This window comes from Tachypleus tridentatus, chromosome 13, assembly GCF_004210375.1.
Source record: "Tachypleus tridentatus isolate NWPU-2018 chromosome 13, ASM421037v1, whole genome shotgun sequence".
Lineage (NCBI taxonomy): Eukaryota > Metazoa > Arthropoda > Merostomata > Xiphosura > Limulidae > Tachypleus > Tachypleus tridentatus.
In genome coordinates this window covers 19,041,807-19,068,925 of record NC_134837.1, presented here as the reverse complement: position 1 = coordinate 19,068,925, position 27,119 = coordinate 19,041,807, and the positions used below count along the sequence as shown (strand labels likewise).

General features: G+C 33.1%; 1 protein-coding gene across 11 annotated transcripts; it reads right to left on the bottom strand.

Annotated features, from left to right (window-relative positions):
- Nucleotides 1-173: 173 nt before the first annotated feature.
- Nucleotides 174-25,286, bottom strand: LOC143240468 (solute carrier family 66 member 2). 11 transcript variants are annotated; one of them, XM_076482928.1, is made up of 6 exons: nucleotides 24,934-25,286; nucleotides 22,043-22,262; nucleotides 21,205-21,341; nucleotides 12,943-13,026; nucleotides 5,049-5,265; nucleotides 174-2,461 (listed from the first exon to the last, which is right to left on the bottom strand). In XM_076482928.1, exons 2-6 carry the CDS (start codon nucleotides 22,240-22,242, stop codon nucleotides 2,278-2,280), a joined length of 822 nt encoding a protein of 273 aa, XP_076339043.1. In that variant the 5' UTR covers nucleotides 22,243-22,262; nucleotides 24,934-25,286; the 3' UTR covers nucleotides 174-2,277. The 11 variants fall into 11 exon arrangements, with proteins under 11 accessions (XP_076339043.1, XP_076339039.1, XP_076339040.1 ...); XM_076482924.1 differs by having other exon boundaries at nucleotides 22,043-22,243; XM_076482925.1 differs by having other exon boundaries at nucleotides 24,954-25,286.
- Between the last annotated feature and the right edge of the window lie 1,833 nt (nucleotides 25,287-27,119).

Here is a 27,119-nt window from a genome sequence, read left to right as displayed (position 1 = left end):
TACATTCGTATTTTTCATAACTTCAATTACAACACATTCTCACCAGACAAACCAGTCTAAATGAACACCCAGCTGTGACTGGCTTACAAAATGTCACGAATTTTGTTTTACTTTTGAATTAGGACTCACTTAAGCATATTCAGTTTGTGAAGAAAAAAAACGTTAGCATTGTCTAAGGTGCTCAATTTTAATCAAAAACAAAACTATTCAATAGCAAACACCACATTAATTACAACATGTACTATTCACAAGTTCCTCCTAAACTAAGTTTATCTCTTTTTATACCTCGCTAGTGAAATTCTATTAAATAACTACAGAAGAGAGTGAGGTTCAAATATCAGTTTAATTTACTAGACTTAATATCTATGACCTGTATCCTTTAAGATTTGGTAAAAATATTTGCATATACAAAAGCTTATTCAATTAGCATGATAATGAAATCAGTTGATATTTGTTCTACTTTCACCAACAGTTAATTGGTCCCTGGTTTACACAAAACAGTCAGATTTGGTATAAATTTTGATCCACGTTCACATACAGTAAAACATTGCATAACAAACACATTAATAAAGTATTGTATTAAATAACACCATAACCTGTATAAATTTGAATCTCCATCACCCAGTACAAGTTTCCTAACTTTCACCATATTACTTGAGGATTTATATATAGTCTACAAGCAAAGAATTCACCTGTTTAAAGAAATAAAATGTATTATAAGTACAATAATTAACTGAACATCTGTACAATTTATTGGTCATTTTATCATGAAAACGAGTTAGTACTCCATTAGTTTATTCTAACACACCACAGTCTACTAACAGCCCACAAATGTTGTATTTCATGATCTTACCTACAGTCTGAAGGGAAAAATGCAACATATTGACTGTTTTTTTTCTGACCAGTCGTGGTCAAATACTTGTGAGCAAGTTATGTCACATGGTTTTTCATGCCACAGACTAACCATTATATCAGTAGGATAGGTTGAGGTATAGCTTTTGGTAATATCAACATATTTTGGACTAACATAAAGCAACTTCCTAATAAATCTTTGTCCTTTATGATGGTACCTATCAAGGTACTACTGACATTATTCAAACCTTTTTCACTTCTACAGAACAGTTTAATTTTTTGCATAGATACAACCATTTGAATATTTATTTTAAATCTTAAAATTAACCTTGCTCTTTTGATGATTTTATTAAACACTGCTCTTCAAATATTTACATGGAAAAAACCTAAATCTCTGTGCCTCTTGAACCAAATAATTTTTACAAAATCAAGAAAAAGGACAGTCAAATTCAGTTTTCTATCAAAGGTAACGTATGACAATAATTTAAAATTATTTCCTTTTTTCATTTAGCAGTTACTAAAGTACATGTAAATGTAGCTTTTTTAATGGATGGAATACTAAACAGATTAGAATATTTACAATAATCTGACATTATAACTTGCACTGCCACAAAAACTGCAAATACAATATTTATACCCACAACACAATATTTTAAATATAAAATAATCTGCTACAAAGATTTCGTTTTCTTGGGTTTAAGAGCTTGTTTTAACAAGACTTGGTTTTGTGAAATAAATTACCTGTTTTTAAACATGACCACAAGACTAGTGCTAACATGAAAAACAAATACACACCTTCTTTAATTTCTTTTTTTTTTGGTGCTTAAAAAGCAGAAAATAATGGTCTTCTGCTTATGTTTTTTAATAAGCATTTCCATATAGAAAATACTGTAATCCTTGTATGCTAAGCAACTTACTGATAGAGTATTAGTTGATTGCGTGAGGTACGCTCAAATAACAATATATTGGGATACACAAATTCCAGTTCTGAAACAAACAAGAACAATCATTTTGGTAAGCTGAATGGTATTTGATTTATTATTCAAGTCCTATATCTTTGTTATTTCTCACCAACTGCTGATTGCTTACTTTATTATTATTTGTATATTACTATTATTATGAAGTCATTCAGTGTAACTTTTACACTTTAATTTGAAACTATAACACTGTTTTTCTCTTCTGTACTGGAGCAGTTTACTCAATAAATGTTGATACTGAATATCACACAAATATCAACCTGCATGTTTTAAATTTAAATGACAGAAGTACAACAAAAAAAGTATTTTAATTGTTAATTGTTCCTTGTAACTCTAAGGTGCTCAAATATTGTGTAACTTGTTCAGTATTCTATAAGCTGACTGTTATTACACTTTCAAATATTACACTGATTTTCTCATGGTTAGTTTTAAAACATTTGGTTGTGTTTCAGCTACTATGTACAGAATGTTTCATCTGTTTGCTTCGATAGACTACCACTTGCAGCAGTATGGCAATGTCGATTGACACCTGAAGAATTCCACATATCCAAAACTGAATGGGAGAGTTGCGAAGGATAAAGTAACAAGTCTTGAATATATCTCCCATTGTCCACATGATCACCATTGTCTTGCTATAAAAACAAGTGAACTCAATATGTTACAATTAATTCAGAAAACAATGTTTAATAATTATCTGGGAAACATAAGACTACAATCAAACTAATTAAATCTACTGGTGTATATTTACACTACCTAGGTATTTCCTCAATAGTTTCTTTATATTTGTATAAAAACACAGCTTTAAACAGACACTATTATTCCAAGATAGTATGCTGTTATCAAAACATTATAAGGGTTTGAAATAAGTGGTTTCTGGTTGATTGAGACAACCTGAAATGTTACTAGACAACTCAAATGCACTACTAAGTTGTCTATAAATCAACCACATGGTCTGAGCCCATGGCAATCTAGGAACCTATCTCGTAATGCCACATTCAGAGTACTACATAAATTACATGTTGTAAGTCTGTGTGTACCAGGTTCTGATTTCTGCAGAGATGTAATTATCAAGGCTACACAGACTATTTATTAATAACAGTTTCTTGTAACATCTGGCAAACCTGTCACAATTTATGACCAATAACATATCACCACTATGCTAATGCCACGTTCATTTCCACCACTTATATTTTGCATGTTTAGGTGCATTAGGTTTGATGCCATTTTTGATGCAAGTTGTAGATCACAAATGGCTGATCAAGTTTCTCTCTACCCTTTTTTTAACTAACTTTGTATTAAAGATGAGCAATCAAAACAATGTAGGTATGAAGTCCTCGAATTGAGAAACCAATTACAAACACTATCAAAACAAGTGCAACAGAATGTTTGAAAGTTCCTGGTAGAATGACTCTCTGTCTTGGGAAGACAGTCATGTTCTATTCATGAAGTTTCTTGATAAAGTGATTTTCTATCACCTGAAGTACTTCATAGTTTGATATTTGATTTAGGATAATGTAACACTTAGTTCATAATTTTTATTAGTCAACTAATTTGGTCATTCACATGTGAACAACTATAGTTTTTGTGAACAATCATAATTGGACCTAGGGTAGTTCACCAGACAACCCAGTCTATAAGTATTATTTTAGATATTGCTTAGTGTTCTTAAAAACAGTAAGTTTTAAAAGGATCCTTTAGACATTCTTTGACCATACTGTCAGAAATATACCCACAATATCACAAACTTTGCACTGAAAGTTTATGCAACTCTTGTATGAGTCAACATTTTTTTTTATAATGTTAAATAACTCATCTAAAAAAAACAACAAACCATGCTCCAGGCCTGTACCATTTTAAATTTTATTTAAATTAAACAGAGTAAATACTAACTAAGTATATCTCAGATGATGAAATAAAGCCAAAAACCAAAAGTAAGTTGTACATGGTGCTTTAAAGCTATTGTAAAACATTTCAGCTGTTTGAAGGTTATATTAAAATATTCTGTCTGGAAAGTGCAATATTTTCACAAATTCAAGTGTTAGTTACTCTAGGTGTACACAAAAATGTAAAAACCAAATTCCTATTGTTTGAAAGTTCTTTCCCCTAAAATTTGATATATTAATGGTTGCCAGGACAATACTTTTATCAGGTTTAATCTGTCTCCCCCAAAAAAAAACACAGCACGTATATGCACTTCAAAGGAACAATTAATTGTTAATTTATGTGATACATACAAACTGAGCACAGGTGCAAGAATTAGTTATTGAAAATCACCAAGTGTTTATCATTGCTATCATATAACACCAAATGTGCCTCAAAAATAATACTTTCGAAATATTTAGTGACCCAACCATCGATAAATTTACACATACTCAGTGAAAAAGTTGCATTTTAACACCTTAAAAAGTCACAGTAAATATAAAACTTTGCACATGCCTTCATCTTTAAGTTCCTGTGAAACAACAGTAATTCATAATACAGAAATTGCTGTAAATTTTAATAAACTTTAAAATAATTTAGATTAACTAAACTAGTTTTTTAAAAACAACATGCAATTTATGTATACAAATAACCCCCTCCTTTCTTTTCTTCATAGCTTTAATACTCTGAATTTTAAGTGGATATTTATAAAACATTTATAATGTATTGGCCTAAAAAGATATGAACTGTAATCATTGATGGTTATCATAAATATCACCAATGCATTATATGAACCCATAAAACATTCAGGTTCAAAACCATACAGATCACTAAACATTTGCAGATATACACAGGTCTACTTATTTAAAGCACTCAGTGAATTTAATGATTTTTGTTGCACATGAGTTTATTATTTCTTACTTACAATCTATTTATCTATTCATGTACATCCACAGTAAATTATCATAACCTGAGTCTCAGGGTCCATGGTTTTACTGAAAGTAGACCCCATTATCTTTTCAATTTTTATAAAAATTTCAGTTCTACATGCACCAAAAATGTATTTAGACTTTTGTTAACAACTGATACCAATGTAGCATTTTACTGGTCTTTTTAAACTATTATGCAACAATAATGCAAAGATTACTAAATATCATATAACCAGCATTATCAAAAAGTATTATTCATAGGCTGAGCCAAATTTTTTAAGAATTTTATCATTCTGAAAAATGATTTCTTAATCTACACTTCAATGTAAAAGATTTTCAAAAGACGGAAATTTTGTATACATAAACTTACCTCATGCCAAAAGTAGATTTATTTTGAAAGTTTCTTAAAAACTGGGGAGCTCCAAGCATTGCTTCCATCAGTAATGCTAAAAATCCAATGACTTCTATGACTAAGGAGATGTCTATAAATATGTACACAATTGCTCCAACTACTAGAGTGAATGTTACAAGAAACTCAACGTAACTCAAAAAATCTGTCCACTTCCAGAAGAACCGAGGATCAAAATCTGTTAGATCGAAAGATTTTGTTACAGAACAACAAATGAAAACTAAATCTCCTTTCTGTACAAATTATTTTCTTTACTCATACTAAATACTGAACCACCATATGTCTAGCTGAAATATTGTAACAACAGAACTCTTGGTGACACTTCTTTGTAGAATTGAGGCAACTGCCTGCCGTGGAGACAAGTGTGGAGAATGACGTTTTGAAAGTCTTTCGCTATTTGTCTTTGACTTGAAGACAAATAGCGAAGACTTTAGAAATGCCATACTTTACACTTGTGTCTCCATGACAGGCAGCTGCCGTCAATTCTACAAAGTGTCATCGTGAATATTCTGCCAAAACAATCTATCAAAGAATAAATCTCTTATTATGTTCTATAGTACAACTTATGATTACATTTTTTACAAAATAATAAACACTTTAAACAAAACTGTAATAATGTTTGCTTAATATATATATATATTACAGGAATATATGTACATGAAACAACAAAAGCCCTACTTTAAATAATTTAAACCTTTAAACTATTTCAATTGTTTGTATAAAAACTTTAAGTATATTAAAGTTGAGAATCCTTCCAAAGTTTATGTTTAATCCTAACTGCAATCTGGCATATGCAAGTTCTTTTGAATTTCTTTAATGAAAAGTATTATGTCTGGAGAAAGAAAAGAAAATTAATATTCTGTACTTTAATGACATACAGTTGCAGACCCAGTATCACTCCTGTCAAACTTGTTCTGAAATATCATCCACCAAGTATGTAGAGTTTATATAACATTCATAATAGTTTTCAAAGGTTAGTTTAGGGTCTGAACAACATTGATAATAGTTTTCAGACATTAGTTTAGAGTTTAAACAACATTGATAATAGTTTTGAGAGATTAGTTTAGGGTCTAAAAACATTCATACTAGTTTTCAGAGGTTAGTTTAGGGTTTAAACAATATTCATAATAGTTTTGAGAGATTAGTTTAGGATCCAAACAACATTCATAATAGTTTTTAGAAGTTATTTTAGGTTCTAAACAACATTCATAATATTTTTTTGAAATTTTCTAACATTTATTATTTGTCTCTGAATTAGTAAACTTGTCACTTTCAGCAAATATAGCCATATTGTTAAAGAAAACATAAGTAGAAAGTATTTCTTCTGTTCACTTTAATTAGTTTTTGTGATCATATGGAGTTATGAGGTAAATCAGGTGAGCTTGTGCTAAGTTATAACTCATTGCATTCATGATGCTCTGCACAGAAAACAGTTGTTTAGACATAAATGGATTTTCTAAAGTCTCATAATTTATGAGTGATTCAATCACAACTTACAGAAATGTCAAAAGTTGAAAATATAAAAAAATATATGAATACTTTTTAAGTTCAAATAAATGTATGCTGGTTAAAACAAAATGGTGGTAGATTAAACCACTCTCTCAGTCAATGCAATATTTTCAAAAACAAAACAGTCTGAGCTGTTTAATATGAAAGGAGCAATGAAGTAACATCTCTATGCAAAATAAACTAAATCTTCATTATAACTAATATGACAGTCATTATTAAAAGCAATTAAAATTGAAAAAAAGGATGCATAAAGGTAAGTTTGAATAACCATAAAATAACCAGTTTTATTAAACATGCAGAGAATAAAATGAGTGTTCAAGTAGAGAAAAGTGCATAATATCTTACTCTAATACAGCACTAACAGCACAAACAATAACTTAAAAGTCAGTGTCAACAAGAATATTTCATGGTGAACTTTATATCAACCAAAAAAATTTCAGCTTTCACAGAAATAACCTAATGATTTTCAAACAATATAAACTTAATGATGCCTTGATGTAAATTATGTATTCTCAAGATGGCTGGTATGGGTATTAAAATGTTAATTAAAATAATGTACAGAACAAAGTTTGAACCTTCTTGAGTCATCTTCTAGTAAGGGCAGAAAGTGAAGGATCACAAAGAGAATTGAGAGAAGAAGCCAGCTTAAGAGTCAGAAACATGTTCCCCTGAATGAAACAGAACAAGCTATATTACAACAAAGAGCTTACACCAGACTCAGAAGCCTATTAGGATTCAGCTGAAGGTAAAGATAAGAAAGAGAAGAAAAATAAAAACAGGAGAAAGAAGGAACCACCCTTCTGAGCTGTCAAAGTCTTTGAGAGAAAGGAACAATTCCGATAAAGGAGGATGTAGATATGGTGACAATGGCAAACAAATTGGACCTATGATGTCCAAAGCCTAAGAGAAAGAAATAGGTTTTAAGGGAATGATGAAACATGGAACACAAGGAAAGTGGTTCAAAAGAAGATAAAGTAAAGAAATGTAGGACCACATCAGCTTCACTGTGATGGGTCACAGGTCATGTCATTGCATCTGTTGACTTGCATTCAACATTTTATTGAACTACTATTTTATAAATTGATATCAGTAAGTTTGGAATAAAATTACAGATTATATTTCAAATTTTTGCATTACATATTAGTTAATTTCTTAATTTAAAAGTAAATACTGAAAGAACATATCTAAATTTCAAATTTTGTGCCATGTAGTACATCAAATGGAGTGTTGGTTCAAATTATATGTTTATGATGTCCAAATACAAAGTCTATAGCTTTGTAAAAATTATGAACTCAAATTACCAGTATTTACAAGCTAGAATGAAAAATAAGAACCTCCTATCTGTTTCATATGCTGCTATTGTTCATGTTATGAAAAACACAGTAGTTCTGCCCAACTATTTTAATTTATAAACACTTGTTTATGTACACACACTTCTACGTTATGAATAACCAATCATAAGCTCAGAATGGTTTTCTCAAACATTTTGAAATATTACAACTCTTTCGTTCTTTCCAAGATTTGAAGCTGATAAGTTGAGTCTTTAGTAAGTTTGATATTTTTGTATATATTTTTTGACCCAATACATCTTAGTTACTAAGTCTGATAAACTTTAGTGAAATTATAGTGTTCATGTAGTAATTTATTAATTTTGGTTATTTCAAATACATACATAAAACTTAAAAATTATTTCATTTCTCATCCTCTACTTGTAAAATTTGGTAGGTTTAGTAACTTATGGCAAGCAGAATAAAAGTACAAATTTCATAACTAGAACTTGTAAATAATAATAATGTACATACATATATAATATGTTATAAATGAAATGTAACTGTTGTTTACAGTCAAAGCAGGTTATTTTGTAAAGGCTAGTTTTAGATTCTTGAATATTGTAACATGAATGCAATTGCACCTCATCAGTGCAACTTCTGTAATGTTAGCCAGATGGGACTGAAAAGTCAATATAATAAAGATAATAAATAGATATTAATGTATAATGTCATTAGGTTTAAGCTATTTAGGCTAAATGTTTGTGCTTTCATGTTTTAATTTGTAGTCAATTCAAGAATGAAAAAAAGCATAATTTGTATTTATTTCACGATGTTTTTATGGAGGTTACGAGGTTAATCAAATTCCCAAACCCCTTATAGTTAGGGTAAATAAAATAAAAAGTGTCATTGAAAACAAATGTTTGAAATGTATTTCGGAGGTATTTGATATTTGTGGGATGAAGAACAATCTTTTAATCATAACATGAAAACCACTTCTCACCAGGTCTAGTACTGAAACACACTTAATATTTTCACAAACAAATACGTAATTAAAAATAAGATTTTCTGTGTACAAAGAACTTAACTTGTTTATGTTATACCGAGCCCACTGTGAACAGGTTGATGTCCCATCAGAAGGGTAGGTTGCATGGGGAGACAATGTATTTGGAAATAACCCACTAGCATGGTTAGAACAGGGGAAGAAAAAAAGCTATACAATATATTGGTAAAAATGAAAGATATCGCATAAAACTGCCTGATATGTGGAAAGCAAGGAGACCATAGACCCACATTTGAAGAGCTAGGCGAGAAATTCTGCCACACAAGCCACAACAGGTTTGCCTGCAGGAAACCTCCTGGTATTATATCAATTATGGATGACAGAAAGATGGAACCAGCTAACAAAAATGTAAACTGAAGTGTGAAACCACATATTCTAGCAAAGGTCCAGACAAAATTCAGGTACAAAGACACAGGATTTGAATGTTGGGATGTAGGACATGTGACCAAGGTTGATGAAGAAGGGAGGAAAAAAGTGGAAGAGAGACCAGAAGGGAGAAGAGCAGTCAACCGAACTGTGAAAACCAACATTGGGCTGGCCAATAAGAAACAATCAAAAGGACTTGACAAGGAAAGAAGTGGATGCGACAAATCAACTAGAAACAATCAGATGGGTTGGCAAACTTATAGATAGTTTTATGGCCAAACCTGAATGAAGACATCAACTGTCAGAGTCTGTGGATGAGATACAGAGGACCAAAGGAGAAGTAACTTGGTGGTGAGGTTCATAACAAAGGTATTTATACAAGAAGAACCCCCACTGAAGGCAAAGATCCCTGAAAATGAGGGGAACTAATGCCCACTCCATGATATATATCTGGTCAGGAAAGACATCCCAAGACCAGATTGAAAGCACCTAGCATGATGCACAATAAGGTGAATGTGATGTGCATGCGGGCCGAGTATAAGAGATAAAACACTTGAAAACAGAGATCCCTGGAATGGGTGTCTGCTTGATAGTTAATATGTGCCACTGCCATAGAGTTGTCCAAATGAACCATCACCATAGAATATGTCAGGCAAGAAGAAGGAAGTAATGCAACACCAAACATATAGGTAGAAGTTTCAGAACATTGATATGCAAAGTGCTTTAGTCCACAGACCAATGGCCCAAAGCTTCCAGGTGATTAATCCATGCTCTCCATTCATGAAGGAATGTATTTGCAAAAACATGTAGATCAGAACACAGAGAAGGAAGTGGCATGCCTGCTAATATATGGGCCTTATTCAACCACCAAAGCTGATTATCTCTCAGGGAAGGAGGAAATAGGATTCAGAGTAAAGTTTCATCATTCATGATGCATCAACTGAAGGGATCACATATGGGCACAACCAAAGGGGACTAGTGGCATTACTAAAGACCACATTCCCAAAAGTGATAAAAACCTTATGAGCAGTAAGTGACAGAGCTGAGAGAGTGTGGCAAACCAAGATTTCCATTGAATAAAGTTGTAAAGGAGTAAGCAAGGCTTAACTAATGTGTGTATTAAAAAAGAACCCTAAATGGACAAGACATTGAGTTGGTGTAGTTTGATTAACCAACCAACTTGAACCACTATACAAAGGAGCTGCTAAGTATGACTGTCCAATTCCTGTTTGGAACAAGCCAGAAGAATTCAGTCATCCATGCAATAATTAAATCACAACCCCAAAGCATGGAAATTTCTGAGCAAAAGTCTAGACTCTTTGACAAAACACAAAAGGAGCTTAGAGAAGTCTGAAGAGGAGGGTCTGAAATTGATAAATTGAAGATAAAGATAATATTGGTATATTTTGGTAAGCCTTGTTGACATGCATTTTTGTCATCCACAATTCTGGAGAAAATACTCATTTCAGGACAAGACGACTTTATGGTGAACTTGGACAGTGAGCAATATGAAGCAGTTGAGGTGAGATAAATCCATTATCAGCCACCAATCAATCCCAAATTCCTGGGGTACAATGAAAAGTTTGTATCAAAAACCCCTGGAAGGATGTGGAATAGGTTTGATTCCCCTCTGCAAAAGTAATTCCCAAACCACATCTGACAGATGCTGGCTGGTCACAGGATCTTAAGGAAGAGCAAAGGGACTTGAGTTGGGAAAGAAACTGGACAGCAAATCCCTCTGATAGAACCTGAAGCACCTTTAAATTATTGACAATGGGATGCCAGCAATGAAGAAATTCAAACAGTTAAGATCCTACTGCAATGGAACCAAATAGATAGATACTGGTACTGATGGTGACAGGAAGTGTGTAATTGAGGAAGGTGATAAGAAGTATCCTGAATAGAAGGGATGGGTAAGAGATGAGAAAAGGGAAAATGGGAATTACAGGTATATGAAGCTTTGACTGAGACAAACAGGCTACAATATTGATAATGGTGAATTTTTGGTAAACCAATGTCAACTGAGACATGATAGTTTCTGGGACTGTATCAAAGATGTAATGTCTCAGAAATGGAGCCATTTGTGAATCCCTAAGATATATTGAGAATAAATGGGGCCTAGCTAATATAGCATTATGAAACCACAAATGTAATGCCAGGGTTGAAGACAACATGTTGGCTAAAGTGGAGTAGAGAAAACTCCTCAAGATTCCTGTGGAAAATTTTATATAAGAAAGATATGGAAGAAAAATATCCAAGGAGGGTGTTAAAGGGAAGATGCAAGTGAGAATATTGGGCATGGGTAAAGCTACCATTTGATTTGAGAGATAACCCTCAATTAGGGAATAAAATCCTAATAATTGCTGTTAAAAAAACAACAACAGATAGCCAGCACAATGGTAGGAAAGGATGAACTGACCAGAAGTCCTTATGGGGTATAGCATGATAATCCCCTAACTTACCTGTAAGGCAAAGTTATCAGTAAGAACCCAAATACCAGGAGGAGGAGGAAAAACCCAAAAGGATTGAGAAGACTGTTCCTGCAACAAGGAAGAACAAGGTATACAAGAAACAAAGGAAAGGGATAAGACGTCACAAACCTGAGACACAATATCCATAAAGACCAAATTAGGCCTAGGAGATTCTTTATGTTGGGAATGGGAGGGAGCAGCAAATTATGGAGGCAGAAAAAAGATGATCAAAGTCCTTGTCAGCCTAAGCCTGCACTGGCTCAACCAGTTAAGGAGCCTGGATAACATCCAGGGACAAAGGTTGTCACATAACAATGTTTGATCTCCGGACATGAAAAAGCAAATAAATCCATCATTTGATTGCACATACCTGAGGATTGAGGAAAAAAAAATGCTGGTTGCTGGTGTAACCCCTAAAGAGGTAATGTTAATTAACTTCAGAATTTACTGTCACAGAAAGATTCATCAAATTCAAGTGTAGAAATAAAGGGACTAGAATTAACAAATAAATACCAATATAAGACACATGATGAATGAAAGCAAAGTAATTTAAAAATGAGTCACTTCATGGGAAAAACAAAGTCGAACATGAAGCTCTAAAAAAGTAAAAGGGCACTTCCAAACTTGAATACTGAGAGGATAGATGAAGTCACATGCATCACGTGAATATGTCATGCTCCCATTGGTGAGGAGGTGATGCACAATGATTTGCAAGAGAGATATGTTGGAATCTTGAAATTCCAATAAGGGAAGAGTAAAAGGCATGTGTAAAGAAAAAGTTCTCATACAGAGGGTGGCACTGAACAGGAATGGCTAATCTCGTGAGAGAGGCAAGTATTGTATTGGAATACACAAACTACTGCACACTATTAACTACATGAATTACTACACACTTTAGTAACTATATAGTTTCACATAATTACAAGTGTACAATGTGTACTACCTACACAAGAACTACTCTACACCAACTGTAAGTCAATATAAATGAACGTACAATTGTTACCTCAGAGTGTACTAACTGCAGAACAATTGTTTCACACAGTACTTATTGTGTAACAGAAACTTAATGTATGTTTCATTTAAAATATTAAGAACTGTAAAGTGAATTACTTGATTGGTTTCCAAACATAATATTCACTTCATGAACATAAGCAAGCTACAAATATGAAATCACATACCCAAGAAAACCTGATATGAGGGAAGGATGATCTTTTCGCTGTGATGACTAAGAGCCTGATCATCTTGTTTATGCTCAGTGGCATCTTGGGTAACAATTTGTTGAGCAAACAAAGAGGAAGTCAGTAAATAGTACAGTACAACCGATTTCAACAAATTTAAAGTAAAATAATGGTAACTAAGTATAAAATTAAACATCTTGGCTATAAAGTTAGAAAACAACAACTTTGCTTTCCAGATAATAATAATAAACTTTTTGTTACTGCCCAAATTTTGCTATTGTGACTTACTGTGAGCTAGTAGATACAAGAAATATTTGATTTGAAGATAATGTGCATTTTCAAATCAAACAGTTCCCGTGCAACTTAGTCCTCAATAATCCACAATAACAAAATGTCATTTTGTATAACCTTATTGCTGAAGTATCTAAATCCCTCCACTATGCACTCAAATTTTGCCAAAAAAATATAAATTGAACCAACATTATTACTGACAGTTTGTTTTAGGAAATGTGAAATTTTACAGCCTGACCTTGAAAAGTAATATTACGGGTTTAGTAAAATTAACTAATAACGTGCAGGTATGAATAGTCATACAGTCATAAATACGTTTATAAAAAGTTAAGTAAGTGGAAGTTTTTGGAATGTAAAAATTATGACTGAAGCCTGACACCAATTTACCTATGTAGTTTAATATTTTAAAAATGTTAAATTATATTATAATGTAACAACAAGTACAAGTATTTAAATATACCAAACACTGTGTTTAGTTGTCCAGGATGTTTAAACATTTTGGAGGCATGTTTAAAAATTCACACCAAGAAAACTGTTTTATAAAGAGATACATGCTTTGTGCACATGCAAGAATAACTTTTAAATGTTTTTATAGCATGTGATGTCCAGTCTTAAAGTAAACATCTGAGCACCAATCACCCATAACATTATCAATAGTACATTATTTTTTATAAAGGAAACTATTACATGATACAAGTGTCTTGACACTATAGCTAACTGAATTAATCAGTTACTTATGACTATCAGTTACATAAGCTAGTGCCTCAAACTAAGAGATTAATCAAACTAATGACTGATAAATTAATGCCATGAAAATAATCAACAAATAGAAGTTAGTGCTTTGGATTATTAAAGATTTTTATAATTTCAAATGTCAATTAATTAGGGTTTCTGACTATTTACTACTCTTACGTTTTGTGCTGTAAAGTACAAAGCTATACAGAGGGCATGTGGGGAATGCAATGGGTATGATTCTCCTGGCACAAAGCTATACAGAGGGCATGTGGGAAATGCAATGGGTATGATTCTCCTGGCACAAAGCTATACAGAGGGCATGTGGGAAATGCAATGGGTATGATTCTCCTGGCACAAAGCTATATGGAGGGCATGTGGGGAATGCAATGGGTATGATTCTCCTGGCACAAAGCTATACAGAGGGCATGTGGGGAATGCAATGGGTATGATTCTCCTGGCACAAAGCTATACAGAGGGCATGTGGGGAATGCAATGGGTATGATTCTCCTTGCCTCTGAATTTGTTTATCCTCTCTTTGTTATTGCAAAGTTAAGTCTGTGACACTGTTACTAATTCTAAATGGATGATTAAAGACAAAGTAAATGGCTGGTAGTACATACAACCAATTCTCCACCTATTTAAGTATTAAGTAATATTTCATTCCACTGTGTTACATTTCTAATTTACAATTGTATAACTATTTTTTAATGTTATAAAAGCAGATGCAGATCTTGAGATGGGATTCAGATTATCCATCCAGTTTTTTTTCCAGAAATTAATGATATTTTTCAATGTTGTATAAATGGGCATGGATTTAGAGGAAGGATTCAAAATACCTCCCCTTAAACTTTTTTTTTTTTCAGAAATTGTTCATTTATGAATTTTGCAAAAAGTAAATTGAGGGTTATCTGCTCTAGTTACTAATTTAGAAGTGACAGATTATAAGAAAGGCAGCAAGTCAACACCATCCAACACCAAACTCCAGGGTAACTCTTTTATTAAAGGAAAGTGGAATTGAATGAAATTATACATCTCCCATGGGGGAAAGGGCAATTATGTTCAGTGATCTGATTTAAATTTGCAAACCACAAAAATTAATGAATGTGTTATTTAATGTTTCCCAAGTAGAAAGAAATCTAGCAGATATCTCAGTTGTTCCCTCCTCCTTTTTACAGAAATTAGTAAAAACCAGCCATGGTAAGAAGAAATATATTAAATGCCAGTGCTTTTATTTATTTGGTCTATCAGTTACTATAAAAGTTTTTCTTTTCTTGCATTTCTAAAGTCAACACATTTGCAGCTTACCTCAATATGTCAGGCCTCAGCAGATAACTGGTTATTCAAAGCCAATATAGCAATATATCTATAGGAACTGTTTGTTTGTTTTGAATTTTGCATAAAGATACTCAAGGGCTATCTATGCTAGCTGTCCCTAATTTTGCAGTGTAAGACTAAAATGAAGGCAGCTAGTCATCACCATCCATTGCCAACTCTTGGGCTAATCTTTTACTAATGAATAGTGGGGATTTGAACTCATGACCCTCAGATTACAAGTCGAGTGCCTTAACCACCTGGCCATGCTGGGCCATATCTATAGGAATGCCAATTAAAAGTTGGAATGATAAACCTTTGTTTCTTCAAGACTTTCTAACAATGAATGTGTGTGTGCTCTAGTATTCAGATTTGTTTTCACCAGTTAGTATTGTTTAGATTGGTTGGTTTGGTGTTTTATGGTGCAAAGCAATTAGGCTATCTGCACTTCTTGTTCAAGATGTTTGCAGCTGTTTTAACATATGTTTCTTACAAAACTGATATTTTTATTTTTTGGAAATTATAACCCTCATGAGAAAGACATTTTCATATTGTTGACGACTCAAATACATGAAAGTGTACACACTATGAGTATATATGTGACAACTTTAAAAAAAAATTCAAATGGCAGCATGTTTACGAACAGTAGAATATACATTTGGGTATAGACTTGGCTATTTGTTTCTAAATATAATTGAGTTAGCAAAAGTTGCAGTTAGTTTTAATTACAAAATTTTCATACCATTCCCATTATTTGAAATAAAGATACAAGCTTTGCAATAACTGATTTATAACCAATCTGTACTACTCATATTGATTTTGTAAACTTTCTGATTGACTTTAAGGTTACTAGTAGCATATGGTTGTATGTAAAAAAAACAATGGAATGATGTTTATTTATCAGTAGTTCTGGCGAGGCTAGATGGAACTTCCCCAAAAAACATCCTCGATCTCCCCTCTTTTAAGTATTAATTAATTAATCAAATGTAATCAATTAATGGGCATGCTGATTAATTTAATAGTAAATATGTAACTACTCATTTTTACTTGACATGCCATGGAATCTTGCTTTTCTACAACCTAATCTGTTATTCTGTCAGAATGATGCTTCTCTAAGCTGAAGCCTTAGCATTTGCAACACACTGGATAAAACATTTTCCAGCTGATGGGAAGGGATGAAGGCCTATCTTCTGGCTCCAGTGTTCTCTGGAGATTATGTCATTGGACGTCTTTTTTGGGGGGCTTCCTGACATGGTTTATATTAGTAGTGAGGCTACAAAAAGGATGAACTGCATCAGAAACCTCTACAAAGGTTAATCTTGCAATGTTGACAAAAGCTTGGCAGAAGACATGTAAACAGATTGATAACTTGTGGTGAACATATTGAACTATGGTGATTGTATGGTGTGAAAAAAAGAACTGTAGGCATTATTCCTGCAAGTGCAACAAACTATGTTTCTTTGTATTAAATGATTTTCCAAGTATGATTTTTTTCAAAAGTATTTCAAAATTCTTGGATGATGAATATTCTGAATGTTAAAAAATACAGGGTTCAGAGGTTAACAGATTAGCTGAAAGGAAAAGTTTGTATCTGTATGCAATAATTGTCAGCCCAAGCTGCTGGAAGACTATAAAACAAGTATTATACACAGTCATATCATTTAACCATTTAAAAATTTGGTGGGATTAGCAAGAAACGTGCATTAGGATACAACACATTCAAAAAGTAAACTCATAAGAAAGAAAGCTTAAAGTAAGTGTCGTTCAGCATATAGAGCTGGGAATTTATTATTAGGCTTACTGAGAATCAAAATACACACGCTGCTCGTTTGACCACTGATAAATATCATAACGAGTTTTGTAAGAAGTTTGACAGTTTTATTACAACATTTCTTAATAAGTATATTAGGGTTAATACTCAAATCATTTTTAACACACAACCTTTATACAAATAAGTGTATTTATGTTAAATATAAATAATTCCTAAGCGAACCTGTACTCCTGTGCTAATAACACATTCATTATTTTCAAACTTGAAAGATAAACAATAGTGGATGAATCAAGCCATACATTACTTACCTTACGAGTGAATTTATTAATGATCATTCAATTTTAACTAAATAATGTACATTCAACTATTTTTTAAATTTGCTTCAGACTGGAAAGAGATTAGCTGAACAGTGCATATAGAGTACAGAAAATATTTAGAAAACTAAATCCCGAATTCTTTAGGTGGGATTTTGGTTTTGAGTAAATTGTTCTTCAAGCCAAAAACAGTTAAAACTGAAGATTTCAACTGATAAACTGTTACATAAATCAACCACTAGTGTTGTCAAGATCTGTTAAAAATAACTAATATTATGTGTGAGTAATTCTTTTTCTTTTCTTATTTTCACTTAAATATGAATTTCAGACAGGTACTCAGTGCTGCACACCACAAACAATAATTACCTTGAACAGACTGCAAGGTAATTTCCTGCATCTACCACAAGTCTTGAACAAAGTTTCCACCCCTGTACATGTCAACATATATTGCCCTAGCTTATGATATAATCATCTTCAGACCATAGGTCTCAACCAATACGAAGGTGGAACATCATTCATATCCATTGATCCCTACAATTACTAGCATTTGGACAAAGGCCCATTCTTGACAAGGTAAACAAAAGGCAAAAAAACTAAGGAGGTGGTGCAGAGAGATAAGTATCTTTATGAAATATATTTTTAGGTAAGGAAAATGTTAACTTCAGAAATGCTACTGATCTGTATATCACAAAAAAAAAAAGACAGCTCAAGTCCTTGGAAGAAAAAACAAGTTTGAAATAAAATTAACTGATCTTTGTGATAAAGATAGCAAAAGGTATTCAGAAGGTCTCTTGCAAGCATCAGGCAAAAAAAACATTCAGTGACAGATGATACATAAGAAGGATAATGGTTCGAACAAAGGACTAGTGAAAGCCTTGATAACAACACAGAAGTTCCTGCCCAGAGAGAGACCAGTTTAGGAGGATAACTGACGAGAAAAGCTCAGAATAGATCTTTTGAAATTTACAAGTGACAGGGAGAAGGGCTGAGTAAAGGACAAGAGATGGTGGACAAATTCATTTAATCAACAGCAATTTGTTGATTTGTGACATGGATAAAACTGTTTAAACTCCTGGTAAGAAATGCATGTCAAATGGAGAATGGTTGGATTATTCAGCAAAAAAAGTGATGCAGATACTCAGAAAATGCATCCACTGAACAACTCACATAATCCATCTGAAAATGTAAGAGGCTGTGACTACCCTGAAAGGAAGGTCCTGAATCTAAAAACCTGACTGTTTTAAATAAACCAAAGGAACAATAGGATGAGAAGATATTTGTTGAACACATGGACTTTAGTCATTTATAATTCAGAAAGTGCAGATATTGAACTGAAAAACATCAAGAAAGAAATTCACAATTAACTAATGATGGGGTATTAATGTCCCATCTTCTTTGCAATGTCATAAAGACAGAAATAAAAACCTTAAGTGAGGTGGAAAACTTGCTCTACAGTTTTCATAGCCAGTAGAAATGACACAGCCTCTTTGAAGTGCTGAAAGATGCACACAATCAGAGAAAGACGAGAAAACAAGGAGAAAGAAGAGTACAAAAACACGGGTATAAACCAAAAGAAAACACTTGTGAAACCAAAATCATTATCACAGGGAGCCAAATGGCACAAACTAGGAGAGCTGAATTTCCAAAGGATCAGAACTGAGTGGTAACAAGTCATCTCTGTCAAATGTAACAGTCAACCCTGCCTAAAAAGTAGCCACCTGTGAGTTGGTAAGGTGAAAAACCAAAAAGCCAAAGAAGGCTGCTAGTAATCTTGAGGTTTAAAAGAATTGGAAACACCTCCAAAGACTTTATGATGAAGGAAAGAATTGAGAGGAAGGTCTCTGAAATAACAAGGAGGGAGGCAAATATCCAAGAGAAAGGAATATTGACCAAGCAAATAACAAAAATGAAGAAACCATGTCAACAATGGAAGCCAGGATGGTAAACAAGTAAAAATGAATGTCCTCATTAAAACTGTCAGGGTTTTGATAGAGAGCCTTCAGGAGGGAGTAAAGCACAGACAAATAGCAAAGGAGCTGTATGATGGTAAATAGATTGAAAACAAATATAAGATGAAAAAGGAGAAAAGAAAATCTACAATCTGGAAGGAAAGATTCTAAGGACTAAAATTCAGAAAAACAGAAGGATTATTACCATAGAATATACAAAAGAGTTTTGAAAATAAGGATATGAAGGTGACAAAGATCAGTCTGTAGTTGATATAGAAAAACACCAACATGAACATGAATGACTGGGAGGGAGAGAGAGAAAGGAAAATCAAAAGAGGGAGGATCATGAACCAAAACAATCCAAGACTCATCAAAAACTACTGGAGAAAGAAAGTCTCATACCCAAGTTATTAGTTTCAAAGAAGGGAGGTAGTGGTACTTTCAAGAAAGAAAGGCTTGTTTATTTGTTTTTTGGAATTTCGCACAAAGCTACTCGAGGGCTATCTGTGCTAGCCGTTCCTAATTTAGGAGTGTAAGACTAGAGGGAAGGCAGCTAGTCATCACCACCCACTGCCAACTCTTGAGCTACTCTTTTACCAACGAATAGCGGGATTGACCATTACATTATAACACCCCCACGGCTGAAAGGGCGAGCATGTTTGGTGCAATGTGGATGCGAACCCGTGACCCTCAGATTATGAGTCGCACACCCTAACACGCTTGGCCATGCCGGGCCAAAAGTAAAGGCAAGCAGTAAGAATAGCTGGTTGAAGTCATCAAAGGATAAGACAGGCTCAGCAGAAGCAATATAAACAAAAGATTAGGGATCTCAAGTAGAGGTGAATGACACAGAAGAGTACCAATCACTTGATGTTCAATGGCAATAGCATCTTTGATTGCCAAAGTGTTTCTGGTTACGGCTGAAATAACAGGTGTAGAACTCTGGAGTGTCAAAGCCTCGAGAAGTAGCAGAAATATGAATATAAGATTTTATGGTAAAAAATAATATGTGAATTGAAGTTTTTTTTTAATATCAATCACTATTATAAGGTGATTAAAGAGATGAGAGTACTTGTAATCAAAAAGAAAGAGACTAAGACAAACTAAATGAGCAAGAGAAAGAAAAGACAGTTCGAGGTAAAAGATCAATATGCCACTCAAGTCCTATAAAAGATGAAAAAATACACAAACACATCTGAGCATTATCAGTGCTGAGGAAAGAATGGGCCTTTGTTCATGTGTAAAAACTCTTGAGAGTTACTGCACTTGAAGGAGGTGTTGTCCTTCTACTGGTGGAGGACTATAGGCTAATGATAATTTTATCACAAACTAGTACAATAAATGTTGAAATATGGAGGGATGGTAGCTTTGTTTAAGGCATATGGAATGCACAGAAAATTACACAGCAGTGCATGCAAAGCAATACTTCTTTATGGTGAAGAATTGAATAGTTTTTGTCAGTTACCATATTTTTAAGCAAGTGTGTTTTAACTTCAAAGTGTGACTCCTGAATTTCATCTAGTTACTTTTATAAATAAATTACATCCATACTATCAAAATCAGTCACAGATGGTAACTTATTCACAGTAAAGTCTGTACCTAATTTGATATCTCAATTTTATTAACATAGATCAACCCAAAAAGGCTAATTTATAAGTTCGATATAGATTTAGAAAATATGGAAATCATAAGGCACTGAACTACATTCCGTGTCACGTCCATAAAAGAACTTCTCACTGTATTATCACAGCAATTTTGAATTTGTATAATTAACACAGTTCTTAAGAGACATAAAAAACTTTTCTTTACTACATTAAACACTTTAATCACACTACATGTAAGAGATGGATAAAAGCTAGATGTATGATTTCTACAAAATTACATTACTTACCAGTAAACTGCTTGGGGTAGGTTGGTACAATCTCACCTTTATTCTTAACTCTAACACAAAGATGGATCAAACTCAACATGGTCAATATCATGATAACACTTTGGATCAGTAATGGCAATTCAAATGGATGACCAAACCTATGAAAAAATATAACAGGTCTAAAGTGGGAAAGATGTACAAAAAATCCCACCTTTATAATTGCAGAAATATAGTGTATTACAGTAATACACGAGTATAATATTACAACTGTAAAAATATTAATCAAATTTCAGTAACAGACTAATTGACAACTTTATTGTAGGTTATGCTATCTAATAAACCTTTCAAGTGCAACATCAACATCTGACATTCTGAGTGTCAAACTATCTACTGTTTTGTATCAATGGTACAATAAATACACATTGAATCTTGAAAACTATGCAAATGTTTTATGAAAATAAGTTAAGAGAAGTTATATGAATTATTATGTTGTTTTAAATCCATTTATCATTGTAGGTGGATAGACACGCATTCATGTCAGTGACTTGCCTAATCATGAAATGAAGTCAAAATAGAGTATATGCATGTTGCTATTCTCAAAAGGTCTATCATTATCATGTAGAAAGTTCAATCTAATAACACTCAGTTTCTTAAACAATTTGAAAAAAGCTTGGCTTACTTTACTCAATGCCATTTATGTTTAAGTTTTAACTTTACAGTTAGATTTATATAAAATTCATTCATAAGTGAAATGCACCATATTTATATTTTACAGAAATCAATACGTCTCACAAATAGTTAACCAAAATAAAAAAAGAAACAAGTGCTTCTATACACTAAACAAAGTGTGAACACTAACCAAAATATTATTCTGAGAGTATTTGCTATGAGAAGAGCAAGGCACACATAGGTTGAAAATCCTTCTGCACTTTCAAGCCGTTTAATGTCTCTATACTGGGGTACGTATGGAACAACCCCACCAAAAATCATAGCTAGTGAAGCACACCACGACACAATGTTTGAGAGTGTCAAGTGTTCTGAGAATTCCACAGAATCCATCCTGTAATGGTGAAATGAAACTGTAATAACAAAATACAACTGATGAGATACGAGTGAAAAGGTAAAATACAACTATAATGATGAAGTATAATTGTAAAGAAGAAATCCACATGCAATGAGAACAATGAGTTACTTTTCATATACTGAAAATATATCCAATATGCATTTATCTCCTATAACAGGTATAGCTATTCTTGTTCAGTGCTGCCCTCTATACATTAAAATACTTTTGCATGCCCCAAGACTTGAGATCCCACGATCACTGTGGTTCACCATGCCTCACATTTAAATCACCATGCAACAACCTTCCTGACGTGTAACTTTCTCTATTCAATTATACTGAATTATCACTTTAAAATTAGGCAGAAATGAAGCACCAGTTATAAGTATGGAAAAAAGGCAGGAAAGGTAAGAGAAGGTAAATACCTATCAGAAATATGTTTTCAGCAAAAGACAATAACAACTTCTAACCTCGACTGGCATGTATAGCTAAAATCCCACACTGAAGAGGTAGAGGTGTCAGTGTAAGGGATATAAAGAAGTATCTAAACAGTATCTAAAGAATACCCACAAAGTGTGATCCCCATTGGGAGAGGAACATACACTGGAAACCACATCACTTCTGTACTAGATATCCTCAATGCCAAGCATAAGTGTCACACACACAGGCAGAAAGGGTGACAAGCAAAATCATAGAAGATAAAATTAAGTCACCACAAATTCAAATCACAATACACTTGCATCTCAATTCTGGTGATGAATGACAATAGAAAAAACATACTCAGAAAATAATCTGGGAATGTGACAATGGATGTGCCCCAAAGAGTAAAGTGGTTATGGCATGTGTTGGACCATACATGGCCCATCAATTCTAGTCCAAGAACAAGTGATATCAGGAATTACAAGTCTGACCTTTGGTTGGAGGAGGATCCAAACCATCTTCCCATCAACTTGAGTAAAACAGAAGCATATACTCTTCAAATAAAACTACAAAATTGGATGTGTGTGCGTAAATCCACAATCACAACCATACATCTGGGAAACAGACATCCAAATGACTGCCAGAAGGGATAGACCAATGTAACAGTTGGCATCAAACCAAACCCAATCTGATTGGAACTTCACAAAACAGCAGCAGCCTCAGGCATGGAAACTATCTAAAGTGGAGCACTAGAAGGAAAACCTTCTCTCCAAACATTATTCTCTGGATGGATCTGTACTGAAGTTGGGGCACTTATGAGCAACATCAACCTCTGAATCCCAGAGCATGGAAGTGAAGAATACAAAAAAAAATTAAATTAAAGTTAGAATGAGGAATCACAACCTACACATTCATAATTTTTAAGGCCCTACTATCTTGATACTAAATACAACTTCAGTGACACAAAACACAACTAATCCAATTCAATTTATGACATAAATAAAACTGAGGAACAATTACACTCCACCACTTGATACAGTTCATATTGAACAGCTGTTATCATGTATTTGTTAATATAAATAGCACCTCAACCACAACTGTGTTTGTTGTATTTAAGCTAGCCTGTAAGTCCTTGGTATTGGGTAAAAGGCTTCATTGAAACTGGATATAGTAAATATAGTGTAATTGATACGTTACAATACACTTCTCTTTACTTTCACTTGTAAGTTCTTATTAGCAGTATAACTTAAAAATCAAATTCCATCACTGAACCTTAAAACATTTAGATTGGCTATTTTACTGAACAAAACACAGAATATTTTCTAAAATAAAAATTTCAGCACTTTTTTTCTGTAAGAAAAAAATACTTTAACAACTTTTCATAACTAGCATTTACTTTCACAAAAATATATCTCTAAATGATATACTTCACAACTGACAAATTACTACTTTTACTTATACACTCTTACCTGCTTCAATTTACATATTTTACTTCACATTATGAAACTGTACAGTGTATTCCACTTCACATCATGAAACTGTACAATTAGCAAAAAAAATGTATTTTTTGGAATAATAATGTACCTTAAAAGAAGGCACTTCATACCAAAGAATAAAACTGTAAATTTGAATGTCATTTATTTTCAAGGAGTTAGTTAGGTCATGAGATAGTAAAATATCTAAAACTTGGTGTTGCTGGCTGTGTAATTAAACTATAATTATATTTCATTTTTTGAATAGGGTGGTCAGCCTTTGGAACAGGTTGCATTCAGATGTGATGAATGCAGTACCTTTAAGGAGATTTAAGGGAAGTTTAGATATCTACATTAGGTATAACGATCGACTTGGAGTTGTTTCGTTTTCATTGTTTAGTAGATGGAACAGCCTTGAGAAACCAACACTAATAACAGGCCCTTTGTTGTCTCCTTAAGTGTTATGTTGTTATACAAACTTCATTTTTAGTTTTACTGTTACGATGCTATACTAAATGTTTGGTACGTAGCAAATAGGTTTATATCCAATACACAGGTAACAAAATCGTGGTACTTTATAAAGCTTGCACACAGTTGAAATAGGCTTATAAATTACACAATTTTATCTGATATAATCTAAAAATTGAGTTCAGATTCTGATTCATGAAACTGTAAAAAATAAAATGGGTGAATTGTTTCATTTGATCAGATAATCTGTGTATTTATTTATAAGTACCACTCCTCTTACACTTCTATAACAATACTAAGTAATAATACCAAAAATGCAATAGTACTAACAGATCTAGTCTATCGCGTACATTGATTGTTATCCATGGTTTATGCATCAGATTTAAATACTATGGAAATTCTTACTACGATTACTACTATTCCCGAGCCTAGCATTACTTGAACTTGTACTATCAGTTGTAGCAACTCAAGAATCACCTGATTCGAAAAATTGAAGTTCTTTTGTTTTATCAGCGTCTTATTCAAGTTACTGTGTTAAAAATGTAGTCACAAAGAGCTTAACGTTTTTAAGTCATATCGAAACATCACATGCTCAAACTTCTACCACAATAAATTTGACAGACAGCATTAAGTTACCATATTACAATATCATCGCTTGTTCCTGTAGAAAAGCCCTCTGTGGAGTAAATTTCTAACCTCGTGATCAAGTTTAAACACAAATGTGTGAAATGTTCTTCACAGACACAATGAAAAATAAATTTAATACTGTTATTATTTTAATTAAAAAGCGATACGCTTTAACATGTCGAACATCACATGATGAGCGCATATCTCAGTGATTAGAATTTGTTAGAACGTTTAGGAAACAACTTCAAAAATATTTTAAAATTATATTAAGCGAGACTAGAAATTTTGAAGTAATAGATTATAAGGAGACGGATAATTAGCAGCATGCACTGCAAACTCCTGAGGTACTTTAATTAAACAATGGGATTTGGCCGCTACCATTATAAAGCTCCATTGGTCTAAAACAGAGGTCCCCAAACTTTTTTGACTCTCGACCCCTTCATGGAATCTCGACCTTTTATCGACCCCTCCATTCTTTTAAGTAATAAAAATCTATAAGTCATAGTTAAAGGAAGAATAACTTAATAAAACATATAAATAATAATAATATATTATGATAAACCAACTTTACCTTTTTATTGATCATCTGACACATTTAATAGGAGAGATGTGGTTGATGACATTTGAGAAGAGCACTAATATTTGTTTGCAAATTGGTAAGGTTTAGTCTTAACTCACCATGTTCTTTTATGTTCAGTTTGTTCCTTTGCTTTGTTAGGACTGAATTTGTGTGGCTCAAACCAGCTTCATCCATCTAGGAACTTGGGAATGCAAGTAAAAAAGGGTTCATCACTGCAAAACGTTTTGGATACTTATTGACAATACTTACATTACTCCAGAAGTTGCTGAGGGTTGTATTTTTGAACATCAATTTAACTTCAAAATCCATGTAAAGTTCAATGAGCTCATCTTGTAAATTAGATTCAATAATTACCTTTTATATTTCTGAATCGAATGGCACAACAATCCAGTCAGGTACATGCATTTTCTCCAAGTCTTTAAAACGCACTATAAAGTCTTCACTCAAATTTTCAATGTGCTTTATGTATATATCCAAGTCATCATCAGAAATAATTTTGTCTTCTTCTTCCAGTTGCCGTAAGTTTGAAAAGTACTGAAAATCTCTTCGTAGCAATGAAGACTTAAAAAGCCATATTTTGACTTGGAAGCCCAAGGGGATTGTTCGGGTTTGGATAATTGTTATGTCTTTACCTTGCAGACGGGTTTGTACATCATTAAATTTTGAATATCGGTATGCCAAATAGAAAAGGTGATTTTTATTCTTTTTCAACTCATCGCATAGAAAGGAACCCACATTTGTAAGAAACTCCACAGTTGAGTCATACAATTCGGCAAGCCTTTGCAAGCAAACACCTCTTGACAGCCACCTCACTTCAGTATACAACAGTAATTGGTTCACCAATTCATCATTTTTTCCACATAGCTTAGCAAACAGTTGCGAATAAAGTGGATGTGCTTTAATTTTATTTATAGATCTGATGCACACCTTCAGAGTATCATGCAATTCGTGATTGAGATTTTTGCCACAAGGTGGTGTCTATGTAGTACACAGTGAATAGTACGCACATCGGGAATTATTTCCTCAATAAAGGTAGCAAATCTTTTGTAACAGCCAACCATTGAAGGTGCGCCATCTGTAGCAACCGCGATTATATTGCAAAGTGGAATATTGTGCTTGTTTAAATATTCCTCTAAGCGTTGAAAAATCGTCACCCTTTTTGCATCACGTTTAAGATACCTTGCAAAACAAACAAACTCGTCATTATTTTGTCTTTAAATTTGACTAAAATACCTCACATAAACCTTGAAAATGTTTGAACCAAAAGTTGATTCATGAAGCTGGACGGAAACTTACAATGCATAAGCTC